This window comes from Eulemur rufifrons, chromosome 29 (assembly GCF_041146395.1).
Source record: "Eulemur rufifrons isolate Redbay chromosome 29, OSU_ERuf_1, whole genome shotgun sequence".
NCBI lineage: Eukaryota > Metazoa > Chordata > Mammalia > Primates > Lemuridae > Eulemur > Eulemur rufifrons.
Window position 1 is genome coordinate 81,273,231 of NC_091011.1, and position 18,990 is coordinate 81,292,220.

Genomic DNA, 18,990 nt, shown 5'->3' on the forward strand with positions numbered 1-18,990 from the left:
GATTAGAGGCATAGTTGTAATACCTGGCATCGGACAAAGGTTTTCATGGGATCCTGGTGGACAATATTATACAGTATTATTAATAGATGAAATAATTATACAAAAAAGTATGGATTACTAGGACATTATTTACCTGAAGGTTTCTAAGTGGTAATAATAATACCACTTACTGAGTACTTACAGTGTGCAAGGTTTGGTGCAGAAGTATTTTCCATTTGTCAACTCTGTGAATCTTCCCCAGCAGCTGCAGAAACAGGTACTGCTATCATTCCCATTTTACAGATGAGTAAATCAGGGCTCAGGATAGTGTGTTAACTTGTTTCCAGTTAGATAGCTAGTAATTAGAGGAGCACAGATTCAGTCACGGGAAGTCTGGTTTCAGAACCCATATGCTTAACTATTATGCTAAAGTATCTTCTTTTGGTCCTTGGCTCCTGTTATGCTCAACTTGTTTTTTCTTTCCATTAAAAGAAAGATTTATTAATCTTGAGCAGTGACTTAAAAGGCGTACTTCTGCTAAGGGTACAAAGGTGAGAGAATGGAAGAAAAGGAAGACAAGGAAACCAACATTTGTTAGCACGTATATTAGGGATCATACTGCCCTTGTTTCAGCCACAGGAACACTTTGCAATGGAGAAAGGGTCATCCTATTTTCACTGATCAGCAAGTGGAGATGCAGAGAGATCACATGATGCATTCAGGTTCTACATAATAAAACCAGAATTCGAATCTAGATCTGTCTGCCTTCCAAACATTTCCTTTTTTCACTCCTGGCTCATAAAATCAAATGTAAAAATACAATATTTAGTTAGAAAAAAATGTAAAATCCTGCAATTGGCTTTAAAAAGGGAGACCTACTTTATCAACATTTCAAGTGCAAAAAGATCTCAGGATCTGGCTAGATTGTGACGCGCCACAAGTCAGCAGTGGCTGTCGGAACACTCGTACACTCTCAGGTGGCATTAACAGAAGAACTGTGTCCTGGAAAAGGGAGAGAATGCTCCTGCTGGTTTGTACACTGCTTATACCAGATGGGAGAGAATTGCCACTAATTCTGAGTGTCACTTTTTAAAATGGACTTTGACAGACTATGGATATCCAGAGGACAGCAGCCAGCTGGTAACAAAATACATACACGCATGTATACACACATAAAGATTGGATTATTTCCCAAAGGTGAAACAAATAAGAAAATCCTAGAGGCGGCTGAAAAGCATCTTCAGTTAGCCAAAGGGCTGTTATATGGGGGGGAAAAATGCTTATATGGTGTGTGGCTCCAGAGGACAGAGCTGTGGTTGGAAGGAGGCAGATTTGGGCCAATAAATGAAAAACCAAAACATGACCATGTCTTGCACTCAACAAATACATGTTGAACCGAATTGGGTGTGTTGCTGTGCGAAAACTCAAGAGGTTGTCTTGTCGGGTCGTAAGCTCACAAGAGATGTCTCAGCAGAAGCCAGATGGCCACTGCTGTGCTCCAGACTACCATGCCATAAAAAATCCTGACGCCTTGCCCAACTCCACCTTCTTCCCAGCCATTACCTGCTTCCCTCCTAGCCGGCTTCAAAGAGGAGTCTTCACTCAGTCCATTCCAATCTGACTTCTAACTCTCCAGAAATGGTGCTCATCATCAGGTCTTCTCATTACTGAGCCTTATCTTAGCCCAGGTCGGACCCTAGGGAGAACTGTTGGTCATTTCCTCTTTGAAGGTTTCTTTTCCCTTCCCTTGCAGACAGACCTCCTCCTGTTCAGCTCTCGCGTTCCCTCTCTGACTGCTCCCTTACAATCTGCTCCCCAGGCTGCTTCTCCTCTGACAGCTGCCCCCTGCTTTTTTTCCAGGGTTCCACGATTGGTCCTCTTCTCGCTGTTTGCCTACCCCAGGATATCCTATCCATTATGAGGGCTGAGCTACCACTGGGCACAGACTTCTGAACCTGTACAGACTTCTGAACATTTGGAACCTGTCCCAACCTCTCTCGTGAGCTGCAGAGCTGTCTGTCATTCATTTGCACTGGACATCGTACAATCACTGCAAGCTTCACACGCTACTTATCATCCCCTCAGCGCTTGCTCTCTGTCTTGCCTTTAGCTTAATGTCATTGCACTTCAATGTTGACCTGTCTCCCTTACTCCCAAACCTCTATCTAATCGATAACTATGTCCTCAGTGCTACTTCCAAATCCCCCTTGGATTTGTTACTACCGTTCACCCCACTGCTGCTATGGTGATTCAGACCTTAATCCCTTCTTTAGACTATTACGGTGACCTTCTAATTGGCTTTCCTGGCTCTGGTCTCCTCTTATTCTAGCTCAGCCTTCATCTTGCCACTGAAATTTTTATTTATTTTTTAAAATAGGAATGAGTATATCTTTCCCCTCTGTAAGAGCCTCTGATAATTATTTACTGTCTTCAGTATAAAGTGCAGATTCCTTAGCTATAATTGAGGGTCTTTGCAATATAGCTACAGCCTACCTTAGCAGTCATTTCCTGCCCACACCAGACTTCTCTCTATTCTTGGAACACAGTTTTCCTCTCCACATCTTTGTGCCTTTTCTCATCCGATTCCCCTTACAACAAAGCTACTCTTCTCCCTGCAGCCAATTCTTCTCCCCCTTCAATGCCCAGCCCAAACTCCAGCAGCTCTGGGAAAAGAAACCCTCTTCCACTTCCAAGTCAGGAGTTCAGGGACACGTCAGGGCAATGACCTGGGTGGGCGATTGGTGAGGGACAAGCCCAAGGGGACTTCCAACATTTAGAGACTGGGAAAGACTCAGACCGAGAGACCGAGAAGGAACAAACAATAGGGTAGGGGTAAAGCCAGCGTGGTGTGATGGGAGCAAGTGTGGAAAGTGTTTCAGTTAGAAGGGGGTGATCATTGGTGGTGAGAGGCTGCTGAGAGGGTAAGATGAAGACCGAGCGTTGACCACTGGAGTTGACATCATTGAGGTCATTGCGACATTCACAGGCGTGTTTTCAGTGGAATAATAGGGCAAAAGGCTGATTGGATTTGCTTTAAGAAATACGCAGAAACCAGGAAGTAGATGCTTGTTGGATTGGTGAAAGTTGGATAAATGAAGAAATGACGTCTTAGAGAGGATTCCATGATTGGTCAGGAACCAAAATAGATAAATGAGTTATTTTGAACTCTTAGAGTCTCTGAAAGTTTCCGAGTAGAAACAAGGATGTCATTTCAGAGTGCAAAGCTTTTCTTAAGTGAAAAGGGAATCCAGAGTAGGATTACCAAGGCAGTAGGGTTAGTCTAGGGAGGGTTCTGTGTGAGGTCTGTTGTGCCTGCACTTTGTTGCCTCCTGGCCCAGTTCATAAAGGCCTTTATGGACCTTGGGATTTCCCTGAGGGGCCTCAGGGAAGAGCTGAGACTTGCAGAGACTTGGAGGTAGATTTTGAGAGACTATTTCCTAACACCGCTGGCTGTGTGTGGGGCTGGCTCTCATCCTTGTGGGAGCCAGGCAGCAAGCACCAACTCTGAATAGCGAGGAAGAGGTGAACAGGAAAAACCTGACCCATCCAATGCAGTGTATTTGAAAATGCTGTATTTCGAAGTATTCCTATATAAAAATTTTATATTGAAATAATAATAGAAATGGGCTATGTGATCACCTAGATTTGATGAGTAAGTAGGCTGTTCATACGTGTTCCCCCCTCGCGTAGAACAGTAATGAAATATGGAGAATACAAACCTGGGTAGACCAGGTACAAGCTTGATTTTGTGCTATCTTGAACCTATGCGATATTCCTCAAATAGTCAAAGTTTCAGAAGGGTTTTTGGGATAGATCCCATACAGAATGTGTTTTTAGTTACATGGCTGAGGACAATACATTTCCCTTTATAGGATCATTTATAGGGACATCCAGAGCCTGGATTGTGAAATAGAACCAGACATACATGAATGAAAGAACCTCCTGTCATCTCATGTTTCCTGTAGTTCTCCAAACGCATTGTACGCTCTTATTTGTGCCTTTGCCTGTGCTGTTCCCTGTACGTGGAATACCCAAACCCCCTTCTCCCTGGCATGCTTAGCTCTGGGAGTACCTTCTCCAGGAGGCATTCCGCACCCACTCAGACAGAGGTTCCCTCTCCGTGCTTCCCAAACCATTGTTGTATGTCGCTCCATCTCTACGCCTACCACAATGAACTACAGTTGTTTACACTTCTGGCTCTCTCATTGGACTGTGAGTTTCTGGAAGTCCATGATTTTTCCTTATTCCTGTTTTTATCCTTTGCATCTAGAATAGTGCTTGTATATTTGGGGCACACTATCAATATTTTTCGAATAGATGCATGAATTAGAGTGTGAATGAATGAATGCGTGAATGAATACATGAAAAGATCAGAGAAATGTTGCCCCCAAATTGATGCTAATAAGAAGTATATCAATGACTTTACATATATGCAGAATTTGTCTCTATAATGGTACTTTCCAAACCCAAATGAGATGACAAGATCAGTGCAACATAATGCATATGGAGAGGGCTGTGATCACGCAATTGACTTGTACCGTATGTGGCACAAGATTATGAGCTCTGTGCTGATGAAAAGCAGAGTTGGGTAGTAGGAATTGATTGGTGAGATCTGGTAAAAGGTGAAAGATTTATACGATCTGAAGAGAAACCAGAGTGTGATTGGTGAGATCTAGATTTGTGAGAGAGATTTGATCTGTGGAATGCATGAACATTTTGGTTTGTGTTATTTCTTTTAAGCAAGATATTTTTCATGTTAGTAATAAAATTTTAGGGCAAGGTACACCTTAATAAATATGTTTATCTGAAGCATGGTCTCATTATTAAATGTTTTTTATTTTTCATAAAAAAAGTTAAAAATAAACCAGCTATGGCACCTCTAATGTGAAAGTTACATTGAACCAGTCATTTCATTCCCATGCACCTTGGTTTCTTGGATGAGTAATTTTAAAGTGATAATAGCCGTTACTAGTATTTAAGTTAGGAAGGTGTTGTTATTATAAATTAGATAGTCTAAAATGGGTTACGCCGATGTCTTTGAAAGATAAGCATTATACACAAATGAGGTATTATTATTTAGTTTTTCCTTTTTAATCCCATTAAATGAAAATTAGATGACATATTCAGTGGGTAAGTGATTATTGACTTAAGTGAAATGAAAAAAAAATCTTCAGCTGAAAACTCAGTTTGTGCAGCTTAGCCTGTCTGTGGGTAGGTAAAAACAATGTATTTATATGTGGTGTTGACCATTGTCCTTTATCTCCTCTCTGTATTCTAATCACAAACTGAAGACAGTTAAGCCTTTCAGTTCCATCTTCGTGGGAATTTTAGAGAACCTAGGTATCCGGGAATGATTGCACTTTAGAAATAAGGTCTCCACTAATCAAGCCATGCAGCTAGTTTTCTTACTGATTTAGGACCTACATTAACTGGGTCAGGCCTTTACTTCCACTCCTGGTTCTTAGCATAGGGATAGCTATTCCTGCAGCCCTTTCAGGTTAGTCACTGCTGAGGTCTATGTGCCCCTCACTGGCACTCCCCAGGCCAGAGCTTTCTTATCTTCTTGGAATGCAGGGTTATGATGGCAGGAGAGAGGTGGTGAAAATAAGGTTTGAAGATTGTTGTGAATGTTAGAAACTTCACTTCACATCATAAAGGCCTGAGAAATGAAACAGCACCGTGGGAGGATTCAGGGTAACAGCTGGTGGTGATGTACCCATCTGTACAGCCTAATTGTGGCTGGCCTCTGTATATGTATAATAGCTTCAGCCCATTTCTGGTTCTTTGGTCCCTGATCTTGGACTGCCCCCATCCCTCCCCTCTTGGATGGACACTATCAGTTTCAAACATTCATTATGTCACAGCTCACCTTCACTCCCTAGGACCAACCTTCAGCACTGCTTGCAGTTATGGTCATCTGTTTTCCACCTGACCCATTTATTTTGGCTCCTGGACTTTGCTCTCAGATAGGCCCCCTGCTTGGATAGCTGCCCAGCCAGCTGCGGGGCCAGCTGCTTGTTCCAGACTCCAAGGTGACCAAACGCCTCTCCGTTCCCTCTGACTGGTCTCAATACATAAGCCTGGACAATAGGTGGGAGACAATGACAGTGTGACAATTTTGTGAGGCCAGATTTGTCCCTGTGTGGGTCGTCTCATTGGTGGGGCTGCTCAGAGAGGTCAGGTGTACATTCATGCCTGACCGTGGGCCTTGGTCCAGGAGCCTGTGTGGACCTCAGAGGCCTAGTGACAGGAGCAGGTGTCGAGGAAGAGTCAGGAGGAGAATGCAAAGGGCAGATCTGGTTTGCTCCACAGTCTTGGCCAAGTCCGCTGTCCAACACACAGGCCATGTCCCCCAAGAGCATTGCCATGAGGTCAGCTGCGCTGATGTGAAGGTGGTAGGGGACCTCAAAGATCCTTTAAGGTGAGCCTAATGGTGGCCCCCTCCCCTCCCTCTGGGAAGGAAGTTTAGGGATGCATCTTCCACTCATAAGGCAAACTTTTTGAAACAGCTGTCTACAATCGTTGGTTCCATTTCCTCCTCAATTCACTGTGACATCACTTCTGCCTCTGCTAATCCAGATCTTTTCCGAACCGGTCAAATATCTCCTTGGTGCTCACCTCATGGCTGCTTCTCAGTCTTTTTCTTACTTGATCTCTTGATAGCATCTGCCGTTGTTAATCACAACCTACTTCTTGAAACATGCTTTTCCTCATCCTCTGGATACCTCACACTTAGTGTGTCCCTACCATCTCTCTGGCTGCACCTTCTCACGCTCCTTTTTTTTTTTTTTTTCCAGGGATCCATTCTCTGCCCTTCCTTTAAGCTTTGGTGGTCCTCTGGGTGCTCTCCTGGGCCGTTTTCTCTGCCCCTGCACACTCTCCTGGGGTGTCTCACTCATCCCTGTGGAGTCTCTTGTTGTCTGTCGTGTACCGTTGACTCCTAAACATGTATCCTCAAACTTCTAGATCAAACTGCTTGCCATTGCTCTGTCAGTGTTCCCCAGGCATCACAAACCAAACATGTCCAAGGCTGAAATCATCACCTTCTCCCCCAAATCTTCTCGATTTTGTATTTGTATTTTTGCCGTCTTAGTGAATGACATCACCATCCACCCAGTTGTTCAAGTCAAAAGCCCGATCCTGGCCGGGCGCGGTGGCTCACGCCTGTAATCCTAGCACTCTGGGAGGCCGAGGCAGGTGGATCGCTCAAGGTCAGGAGTTCGAGACCAGCCTGAGCACGAGTGAGACCCCCGTCTCTACTAAAAATAGAAAGAAATTATCTGGCCAACTAAAATATATATAGAAAAAATTAGCCGGGCATGGTGGCACATGCCTGTAGTCCCAGCTACTCGGGAGGCTGAGGTGGTAGGATCGCTTGACCCCAGGAGTTTGAGGTTGCTGTGAGCTAGGCTGACGCCACGGCACTCACTCTAGCCCAGGCAACAAAGCGAGACTCTGTCTCAAAAAAAAAAAAAAAAAAAAGCCCGATCCTCAGTCCTAACTTCCCCCTCTTCAAAACTCCAACATTTAATCAATCACCAATTTCAGTAGATTCCACCTCCTCTATAACACAGCTTGTGAATTTTGGCATATTTCTGCCTTCCTTACCTCTCCAGTCTCATCTCTGTCCACTCTGACCGGTAGCCTCTGCCTCAGTATACAGAACAGCAGGCATACTCATTTCTCTTACCTCCAGAACTTGCATGTCATGCCCTACACCTGAAATAGACTCCCTACCTCTTTATTTGACTAACCCCTTCACGCCTTGTCAGTCTCTGTGTAGAAGTAACTAACTTCCAATTCTCCCAAAGTCTGGGTTAAGTGACCCCCTAGAGCTCTTGGTACTTTTCTCTTCATAACACTACTTTGTAAGAGCCGGCTTTCCTGTTCTATCTTGCCTTCTACTGTGAGGTCCTTGTAAGCAGGGACCATATTTATCCTATTGAGATTTGTGTTCCTAACACCAGCTAAGTATTTGGTACAAAATAGGTGCTCAATGAATGAATGAATGAATGAATATGAATGTCAAAAGTATCACGGTGAAAATATAAAATAAATTTCCAGACAGAAGAAGCAATTAGTATTTTACTAAACAAAGATTTGCCAAGTCCCTCTAACATCGGAGGGATTTAAAGAGTAAAAATATTGCTGGGCTCAGTGGTGCATGCCATACTCCCAACTTATTGGGAGTCTGGGGCAGGGGGATCGCTTGAGCCCAGGAGTGTGAGGCCAGGCTGTGTATAGTGAGAACCTGTCTCCAAAAAACATAAAAATAAAAAAGATTAAAGATATTTGGAAGACTGTATCAACATTAGAATCATGTGCTGAGAGTGAGAGTAATTAACAGAGGTAGATTTCAAATCTATCCTTTATGGGCTTCTTTTCTAGAGTTCAATATCCAGACTCTCCGAGCCACGTTTTGGGATCAACCAAGCATTATCCTCCTGACTCTTCCTAAACTACTGGATGCATAACTCACTCCGTACTTGAGAACATGGGGATTGGAATAAGGTAAGTGTTAGTTTTTCAGTTTTCTTCTCATTTATTAATAGTTTCCTCTCTCTGGCATCTTCATCAGGAAATGTGGTTGGCTTCCAGGCCAGTCTAGTTGTTCTCACAGTGCATAAATGTCCTATGCATACAAAGAAATGTTGTGGAGTCTTCTGAGGAATTATATCCTTCCAAATTTTCTTTTTTGTTTCACGGCTATTTAAATTCTTCATCATTACTCTATTGATTTGTTTCTAATGTGACTCTGCATAGAGAAAAGTGGATTTTGAGAAATCAGAAAGACTTGCTGCCCACTCTGGGACACCTTTGGGCCAATGCCCATGAGGAACGCAGGACATGAGCAGTGCAATCAACATTCAAAACCAACTCTGCTTTAGCCACACCACATACAGGCAACCCACCCTAGCCCCACTGCCAGATGTCTCTAGCCCCTTACCTGATTTTGTTTTTCATAACACTTAGTGTTATTTGTTTACTATCTATTTCCCCTTCTAAAATGTAAGCTTCACAAGGGCAGGGATGTTTTTTGCTCAGCAGTTGCAACAGTAACTGGTGCATAGAAGGCACTCAATAAATATTTGTTGATTGGATGATGAATGGTGTCTTTTAAAAGTTGTTATTGTTGTTTTCTTAAGAGGCTGATGCATACCGAGGTCTTTTGGGATCTCATAAGAGTCTGGTTTGCAGCCCTGCCCCCCTTAACACTTTAATTGATGACTAAGATGATAACATTGATGGCGTGTGAACAAATTTACAGATGACACACACTAGAAAGGATAACAAATAAATTGGAGGATACAGTCAGGATTCCCTGCCTCCAAATCCTGACAAAATGTAATAATGAATCACATCTAACAATATAAAGTTTAATGGGTACAAATCTAAAGTACTCAAAGCTCTCCAAATCCAATTGCACAAGTACAGGGTGGGGGCGGCTCACAACTGCGCACATCAGGAAGATTAAGAGCCTCCTGTTGATTGTAAGTAGAGGATGACTCAACGCAGTGTGATGCGTCTTCCGCAAAGAATCAATCTTTTGTTGTATTAATAGAAATATAGTGTTCAAGAGGGGAACTAGTTCTCTAGTACTCACTGGTGATCAGACCACATTTGTTCTCTTTTGTGAGACATTGATAAACAGAAGATTATTTCAGAAGAGTAAAAAGGATAATCAGGGATCTGGTAAACAATGTTATTCAGAAATAACAAAAGGATCTAATGTTGTGTGTGGGTGTGTGAAGGAGAGGGTAATAACTAGCTTACAGAGCCACCTTCTGAAGTTTGGGGGCTAGCCTGCAGAGGGGAATTTCGGTTTCTTCTGTATAATCCTGAATGACAGATTGAGGACCAGTGAGTGGAAGATGTAAGTGTGTATATTTCAACCCACTAGAATTTAGCAACAATTAGATTTGCTTAAAAATCAAATGGACAACCACTGGAGGTAGTAAATTCCCTGACCCTGGTTACATGGTGCCCAGAGGCTGGGCTGCTGTGCTCCCTTTGCTGGATACATTTATGATGGAAGTCCAAACACTGAGGGAGAGGAGAGAGTAGGATTGATCAAAATAGCAAACACATACTGAGTGCGTACCGTATGGCAAGCACCATAGTAAGTGATTAATGTGGTTGTCATTTCTATTAGTAACACACCAATCCTAGTAGCTCCATCTTACAGACGAGGAAAGTAAGTCTTAGAGGGATTAAGTCACTGGCTCAAGGTCTTATATTTTGGTACAAGGCAGATCTAGGATTTGAACCCAGGCAGGCAGATCCCTAACCTTAATTATTATTCTATAGAGACCTTTACTTCTAAAGAACCATTCTTTCCCACCCTGAGATTCTGTCACTGTAATGAAGTAATCAAACCAAGGAGTTTATTATCTCAAAGGGAAGATGACTCTATAGTAAATAGGTTCCTTGTCTATCTAGTATGCAGGGACTAAATTAGTCTAGGCATTTGCCACTTGTGGTGAACTATATGGGGCCTGACACCATAGTAGGTGCTCAATAATCATTAAGGGAAAAGAATGAACAGATGGAACCGTACATGACTGGCTGCATCTGAAATAGAGAATCTCAATATATTGCACCTGAAGAAAAACAAGTACATTTGTGGGTGGTCTACTGAAGACACTTGGCAAAAGTGATGAGCCAGCATTCCTGAGAAAGACCTTGAGAATTCCTGCCTGATTGTTTGGATGACATTCATTTAAACAAATATTTATAGAGTACCAGTTCTGTGCCAGGTATGTCCAATGTGCTGAGGATGCAGAAGTAATTCAGAGGATGCTCTGTTAGTAGGGGTGGTGGACAGGTAAGCAAATCCTCATGACACAATGTGACAAGTGCTAGAGCAGGGGTGTGTGTGTGTGTGTGTGTGTTAAGTATTATGGAAGCACAGAGCAGAAAGGAACTAATTCCACTTGGTTGAAGTGGAATTACTACTAATACTTGACTATGTTTTAAAAATAACTTCCACATGTTATGTTATTGGAGTTTATTCATCTTCATAAAGATGAGATGGTGACCCCTTCTTGTACAGAAGATGAAATAAAGTCTCATAGAGATTAGGTGAGGTCCCCAGCTAGTAATAATAATTGCTGACATTTATTGAGTGCTTAGGATATCTGAGACTGTTCTAAACCATTTAGGACTTTTAATCCTTGCAATAATTCTATAAGGTCGTTATTGATATCATCACCATTTTACAAATAAGAAAACCAAGGCACAAAGTTTAAATAACTTGCCTGGAGTCGCATAGACAGGAAGTAGAAAACCGGGATTCGTACCTGCACAGGCTCACTTTAGCAGACATAGACTGACCCACTGAACTAAATTGCCGTCACTAGTCCCCTGAAGAGATAGAACTCACACATTTGGACTCTGACTTCGAGTTTAGTTTTCTTTCAAGTGACCTTGCTTTTTAGCAGATACTGTATCCAAATGAGAAGAAATGGTGATGTGGACACAAGGATGGGTGTGTAGTCTGTGCATCTGTGTTGTTTTGGGAAAGGTCTGGTGAAATCTATAATGTGCATTAACACAACCACTGACAAGCATCGTGGTACAAGCTTTAGATTTTCTATGTTTTAGGTACACACATTTTTCAGGGCAGCCAGAATTTGTCCTTTTGGTCTCCGGGTCAGCACTCTGGACTCTAGGGAGCATGACTCATCACTCGTTGGAACTAGCCATCACCACTTACCCTGCAGCCTTTTGAAATCTGGTTGAAATTTTTCTAAAAAGAAGATGTAAGACATTAAGAATGAAACAACTTAAATTCAATAACTATCTATCAGCAAGAATAGAGATATAGAAAAGGAGAAATAAAGCACACAATTGCTTAAATTGTCCAAGCTTTGTCTCCATTAAAAAAAAATTCCTGGATTGAAAAATAGTTCAATCCAACATTATTGTGCCTTAATAATTAAGTTAGGCTGGTTCCATGGCAAATCTAACAGAGAAAGAATTAGTTTTTAACATGAATGAAGTAGATTAGCCTTTCCTCAATGATTACTACTTACACTAATGTGGACATGACCTATGCAATCAAAGCTATTGTGTTTTTAAGATAGCCATCTCCCATAATTTTTGAAGATTTGGCAATTTTAACATCAGCTGTAGGCTGGGATTTCTGTAGTAGGTGGTGGGGCAGAAAATGTCAATGTTCTTTGGCATTCTTTCCATCAAAGCAGGTGGGTTTTTTTGGTTTTGTTTGGTTTTTGGTGTTTTGTTATTTATGGAGACTTAGTAGATTCAACTGATTATCTTGCAAGGCCTTTGTGTTTGTGGATTTCTATTTTCTTGGGTTCAAGTCCTTGGAAACATTTGTTTTGATGATGGCAGAAGAGTTAGTTTAGTCATGTTTTATTTTTGTTGTTCCTATTTATTTCTAATATCCTTTAGTTCAAGTCTACTTACAAGGTATTGTGTAACCTGTCTTTATGTCTCCACAAATAAACGTTCTTTGCAGTAACTGTAGTGCAACGTTATAGGAATAGTTAATTTGATGCCCAGTCGATCCCCATCAAGATGATTATTCTGTAGTATTAGCAGCTAGAACAAGGGTATATTTTGGAAATTATATTTGAAATTTATAATTGGATTTAGCATGTGAAATTTCAAGTTTCTTAGATCAATTATTCTTGAGTTACCCAGTAGCCATGTTCTCCTAAACATATTTTCCTTTTCATCTCAACAAAAGTTAGAAAATTTTCTCACATATTCCATAGTTTAAGCCTGAAGGTAAATTGCTTTATAAAAAACCACATCCCAAACAGTTTTTCATAAAGCTATGAGTAAATGAATAGAGTAGGCTCGGCTGGCATTTGGGATGTATGTCTAATTAGAACTCTCAGTATTTCAGACATGTAATTTACTAAAGTTGAGGTTTTTAATTCTTAAACTTGAGTTTACTGGGATGAAACAAGTGACCCTTATTAGATATATGTCAGGAATCAACTTTCCCAGTTGACTTTTAGTTTGTTGGTCACCAAATCAAAACACTGCTTAAAGATGTCTGACCCTTCTTAAGTTTGTTAAAAGACCAAGGCTGACTGGCTAGTACTGCTTTGCTGCTGTGAGGAACAGATTGCCTTCTCCCTTCTCCTTGATACTTTTAGTTGGTTTCTGCATGAGAGAGAGCATGCTGCACCCCAGCTGGCCCCATCTTTGCTGTGATATCTAGTCACTTCGTACCTCCTGCACATCTTCCTTGTGTGGGGAAGGGGAGTGTCCTGTTTTTGCAACCAGGTAGATAGAAGGATATCAGCCCTTGAACTGATTTGACATATTTTCTAGTAAAAGGCTCAGTACTAGGCACCAAAGACTGTTACAAATGTTCTCAATCATCATTGTTCGTAACTTAAAAGTTATAACACAAGATTTGGTAACTGGATTATTATGTGACTTTGAGAAAGCAATTTAACCTTTCTCTAAAATAACTATTTCAGTTGGATACAGTAGCTCATGTATATAATCCCAGTACTTTGGGAGACTGAGGGAGGAGGATTGCTTGAGGCCAGGAGTTCCAGACCACCCTGGGCAACATAGCAAGACCCCACCCCTGCAAAAAATTTTTAAAAAATCAGCTGGGTGTGGTGGTGTGTGCCTGTAATAACAGCTACTCAGGAGCCTGAGGCAGGAGGATCACTTCAGCCCAGGAGTCCAAGGCTGTAGTGAGCTAAGATTGTATCACTACACTCCAGCCTGGATGACAGAGCAAGACTCTGTTTCTAAAAATATATATAATAAATAAAAATAATAAAATAACTATTTTGCAGGGTTATCATACTAAATAATTGGGATTAGATATGAAAATACTTAGCACAAGGCCTGGAACATAATTGCAAGTATAGACTGAATTTGTGTGAAGCAAAGAACAATCCATGGAAACTCAAATGGACAAATGGATCCAAATTGACATTATCTGCCTCTAGCCATTTGTGGGACCGTTTCCCTTCCAAATGCATAACTACATCTACCTATGATTTTGCTTTAAAGCCTACATTTAGAACAAAAAGGTAACTCAATGATAATCTGTTAATATATTTCGTAACAGGAGCCAACCATGGTTTATTGAGGAGAAAATGACATATGAACAAATGGAAGAAGGAAAATTAAATAAATAAAATGTCTATTTCAAAATAAATAAAGAAGGAACAGTTATCTGATTACAGAACATTTAAATAATGATATGTATAATTACAAAATATTCTTATTTTTATGTTTGTTTTTAAAAATTGTATTAATCTTAAAGAACTAATTTTCTCATAATTGAACAACAAACCATTTAGTATTTTGTATTAAATATTAGCATACTAAATATATTCATTAACTCCCCTTTTCTTTAATTGTATCTACTGTTGTGGCCTTACATTTATTTCAGTGATACAAAGGGGTGGTTTAATTTGATAACTGCTGGCTCCCTCTGCATATCAGAAAGTAGGAAGGGGAAGCGTTCCCTCTGACCCACTTAACTATGAAAAAAGGACTCTCCCAAGTTGCCAGGAACTAACATTTTAGTAAAATTATAAGAAAAATTTGCTAAGAACTCTGTTCTCATCTGCAAGCTACTTGCCCGAAACCTGAGGTGCTGGATTTCAGCACAAAGGTGACTTTGGAGGAGAAAGTTTGTGCCAAACTGGATCTGTTGTTTTGTGTTATGTAAGGAGGAGGAAAAACTTAACTATTTACTCCTAAGCTATAAATTTAAGATTATTCTATTACACCAAATGACAGAATTTCCAAACCTTAAACTTTACTTTAGAGCTATATTTTCATAAACTATTATCTGTACTCAATCAAAACTAAATATAATTAAATATTAAATAATTAGCCTTGTCCAATTTTATTTAAAAAGTATTATGCATAGTTACTTTATTCACTGCATCAGAAATGAATTATAGTTGAATTGTAAAAATGGCATTGTTAAACAATAGAAATATTTGGCTTTTTAAAAAACTTTTTGCTTATTAAAAAGAATACATGTGCAGTATAAAAAATGTAGAATATCCAATAGAGTAAAAAGAAGAAAATAAAAATCACCAAATCATAATTCTATCACCCAGAGATAATCACCATTAACATTTTGTTGTATTTTCTTATAGTGGGTGTTTTTATACACACACAAACACATACATGTACACACACCTACACATACCAAAATATCCATTATATATAAGTTCATATTTATGTTTTATTACAGAAAATTTAAAACATAAAGAAAAACAGGCAGAGAGCATAATAAATCTTGTCTACCTATGAACCCACAGCTAGCCCATCAATATCCTCTTCCTCTCCCCACTCATTTTATTTTGAAGCAAATTTCAGATATTGTATCATTTGATCCATAAATATTTTATTGTGGTTCTTTAAAAGATAAGGGCTTTTTAAAAACATAACCATGGTCACATCTAAATTAATTGATAGTTTTAATAGCATGAAGTAGTCAGTGTTCAAAGTTTCACTTGTCTCATAAATGTCATAACTTATTTTTATAGTTTGTTTGAAGCAGGATCCAAATAAGGCTAACATACTGACATTGGTTTATATGTCTCTTAAATCTCTTCTAATATATAGGTTACCAGGTTACCACTCTATCATTTTTTTCCTTGCAATTTAATTGTTGAAGAAACTAAGCTGTTTGTCCTGTAGAACTTCCCACAGACTGAATTTTTCTGATTGCATTTCCATAGTACAGTTTAATATGTCTCTCTGTCCTCTGTATATCTTATAACCCTCTATAGGCTTTCTTAAATGTGGATTTATTTTTATTTTACTTTTTATTTTTTTGCAATACTGCCTCATAGGTAGTGGAGTGTTTTGCCATTAGGAGGTGCATAATGTCTAATAATGTCTTCTTTTGTGATGTAGACTTAGATCTATTAGTTCATTAAGGATTGCAGATACGGTGATATTTTACTTTTATTATTCCTTGAGTTGATTTTCTGGCCTGTGCCAATGGTGTTTGTTTTGTCTTGTTATTTTAAGTAGCTTTTGTTTCTGTTTTTTACTTATCATTTTAAACTCATTAATTGAAACATTTAATGTGTTTCAGTACATATCATTTATTATTCTTATTAATGATCAAATTATCTTTATTAGGGCTGTGGTAACATCTTCAAATTGGCTCTTGACTTCTTCTGCCGTAACCCTAGTAGTTTTTGATGGTTCTCCTACTATTTGATATAAGATGGGTTTAGGCTCATCTTGTATATTTCCACATAGTAAAAATCTATTTATATTTAAGATGTGAGAATATATAAATATAATACAAAACCATAGGACAGAAACTATTTATAACAGCAAAAGACTAGAAACACCCCAAATGTCCATTAATAGAGGACCGTGGTACACCCACACAATGGAGTCTGTGCAGCTGTAAAATGGAATTAGGAACCTTTAGATATACTTATTATGGATTGATCTCTAGGATATAAGTAAAAAAAAAATGGGGAGAAAAGTGAGTCTAGGATGCCAACATATATGTAAGAATGGATATATATGTATGTTAATATACATATACATACATGCATGCATACACACATACCTATGTGTGTAAACATATTTGCTCATGTTAAAAAACAAACAATGGGAGGATAAACCTCACAAAATAATAGTTACCTATAAAAGGGGGAGGGAACAAAGTGGAGGAGATAGGGATAGAAATTAGACTTCTTTGAATTTACCTTGTTTTGTAGATTTGACTTTGAAATCATGTCAATGTTTTACATAATTATAAAAATATTAATTTTTAAAAATGCAATTCTTAATTTTTTAAAAAAATGATGCTGTATATCCAATTAATAGAATACAGAAAACTATTTCAAGTGACTTTAAAACATACTAATTTGACTACATATTCCTCATTGGATATCTCCTAAGGATAAAAAGAACAGCAAGAACACTTTTTAACACTTTTTGGTATTCATATTTTTAGTGGTAGTATTGATACTGCTATTCTGGGTTATATGAGATAAGCAAATAACTGTGGGATATCCTAATCCTGTCATGCTTGGCGTCCTTAACAATCAGGATTCTCAGCATGGGAGGAAGGGAATATAGATGTAAAATAGAAGAAGTTAGGCAAAAGTCCTGTAGTCCTGGATTTGAATTGGAAGTTATTGATATAAACTTATGATGTATACGTATATGTATATATTTCCTAGCTCCTCTGTTTACTGATAAACCTGGAAACAATAACTAAGCCAATAGCAATGAGCACCCCTGTTATCTATGTTATGATCTGGCTGAGGCAGAAAAAATATCTACACACATATACATCAATAAACATATATCATGTATTTATACATACGTGTATTTAATATATGTGCAGCATCAGTTAGTTAGCTATTCTTCTATTTCTTGCCATTTAGATTGTTTCAGTTCTTTACACTTATATATAATGCTGTGACAAAGCATTTGTGCATATGTTATTTCCTTAGTATTAATACAAATTTCTATAAGTGGGGTTACCCAACTGGAGGGGAGGAACATATTTAAGCTCTTGCTCAGTATTGTCAGATCACTTCTGGAAAGGTTATACCAGGCTACATGCCAAGTGGCAATGGGGGGAACAGTGACTGATTCCTGCATTAATGGTTATAGGCATTTTAGACCTTTACACTGCCAATCTGATTGTCAGTGTAGAACTGTTCCTTTATTTTTCTCCCTCTTTGATTGTCTTATAGAGAAACTTTAAAAATTAATAACATGATATAAAAATTATAGATATAACATTTTTATATTTACATTATGAATTAATAACTATGTAGCCACAAACATTAGATTGCCCTTGTCAAACTTAATGTATTGCTTATAATTAATGATTTGAATTGTTAATGCTTTAGTTGTAAAGGTATATATATCATGAATGTAGTAAGATACAAATTTTTATAGCTTTTTGGTAATTTTAGTAGCTATCTTTGAAATTCCTGGGATTTTAAAATTGTAACCTTACCTTTGCAGAACTCATTATATGTGAAACTATTTCCCAGACATATTTTAGGAAGTTAACCATTAATAGCTTTGTAAACATTGTTTTACAAGTACCTTATATATATAGTTCCCTATGAATATTATGAAAGCCCAAAACAAGTAGATTATAGACAAAATCATTGCCTGTTAGAGCTAGAGGTATCTTAGAAATCATCTGGTCTCATCCCTTCATTTTATACTTTGGAAAACTAAGGCCAAGAGCAGTTATATAACTTCACTAAAGTCAAACGGCTACTTTGTAAAAGTGTTAACAAAGACCCAAACCCTGATTCAGTACAGTGTCCTCTCCTTGTAGCTTAGATTTATGAAAACTTGAAGGCAATATGCAAAAATAAAAATAAATGTTGCATTAGGGAAATGTGTCTACCTTCAAAATTCTATTATGTCATCTTTTCAATGAAAATTCTATAGAAAATGGATCGACAACTACATTATAAAATCAGGTAAAAGAGCACTTGTGTTATTTGGGAAGCTAGAAATAAGTAATACTTAGTAGAGATTTATAGTAATCGAAATACAGACAGCCCCTGACTTAACAATGGTTCTATTTCCATTTTTTCAACTTTATGATGGTGTGAAAATGATATGCATTCAGTAGGAACCATAAGTCAAATTTTAAATTTTGAATTTTTATCTTTTCCTGGGCTAGCAATATACAGCACATTACTCTCTTGAGATGCTGGGCCAAATCATCTAACACAAAGCCTATTTTATAATAAAGTGTTGATTGTCTCATATAATTTGTTGAATACTGTATTGAACGTGTTCTGAGCATGTTTAAGGTATACTGACATGCAGTAGGTTAGGTGCATTAAATGCATATTTTTAAGAGATGGAGTCTTGCTGTGTTGCCCAGGGTGGTCTGGAACTCCTGGCCTCAAGTGATCCTCCAGCCTCAGCCTCCCGAGTGGCTGGGATTACAGGTGCGAGCCATCATGCCCAGCACATTTTTGACTTAGGATATTTTCAAACTATGGTGGGTTTATCAGGACATAACATGGT

The 18,990-nt window shown here is 38.8% G+C and overlaps 1 protein-coding gene across 1 annotated transcript in view; it reads left to right on the forward strand.

Moving 5' to 3' along the window:
• Positions 1–18,990, forward strand: part of MKLN1 (muskelin 1) — a 272,020-nt gene that overhangs the window by 14,983 nt on the left and 238,047 nt on the right. The window contains exon 2 of the mRNA XM_069462688.1: positions 8,368–8,490. Within this exon, the coding sequence (XP_069318789.1) occupies positions 8,474–8,490 (17 nt within the window). The 5' untranslated portion in view covers positions 8,368–8,473. The remainder of the gene's footprint in view (positions 1–8,367; positions 8,491–18,990) is intronic.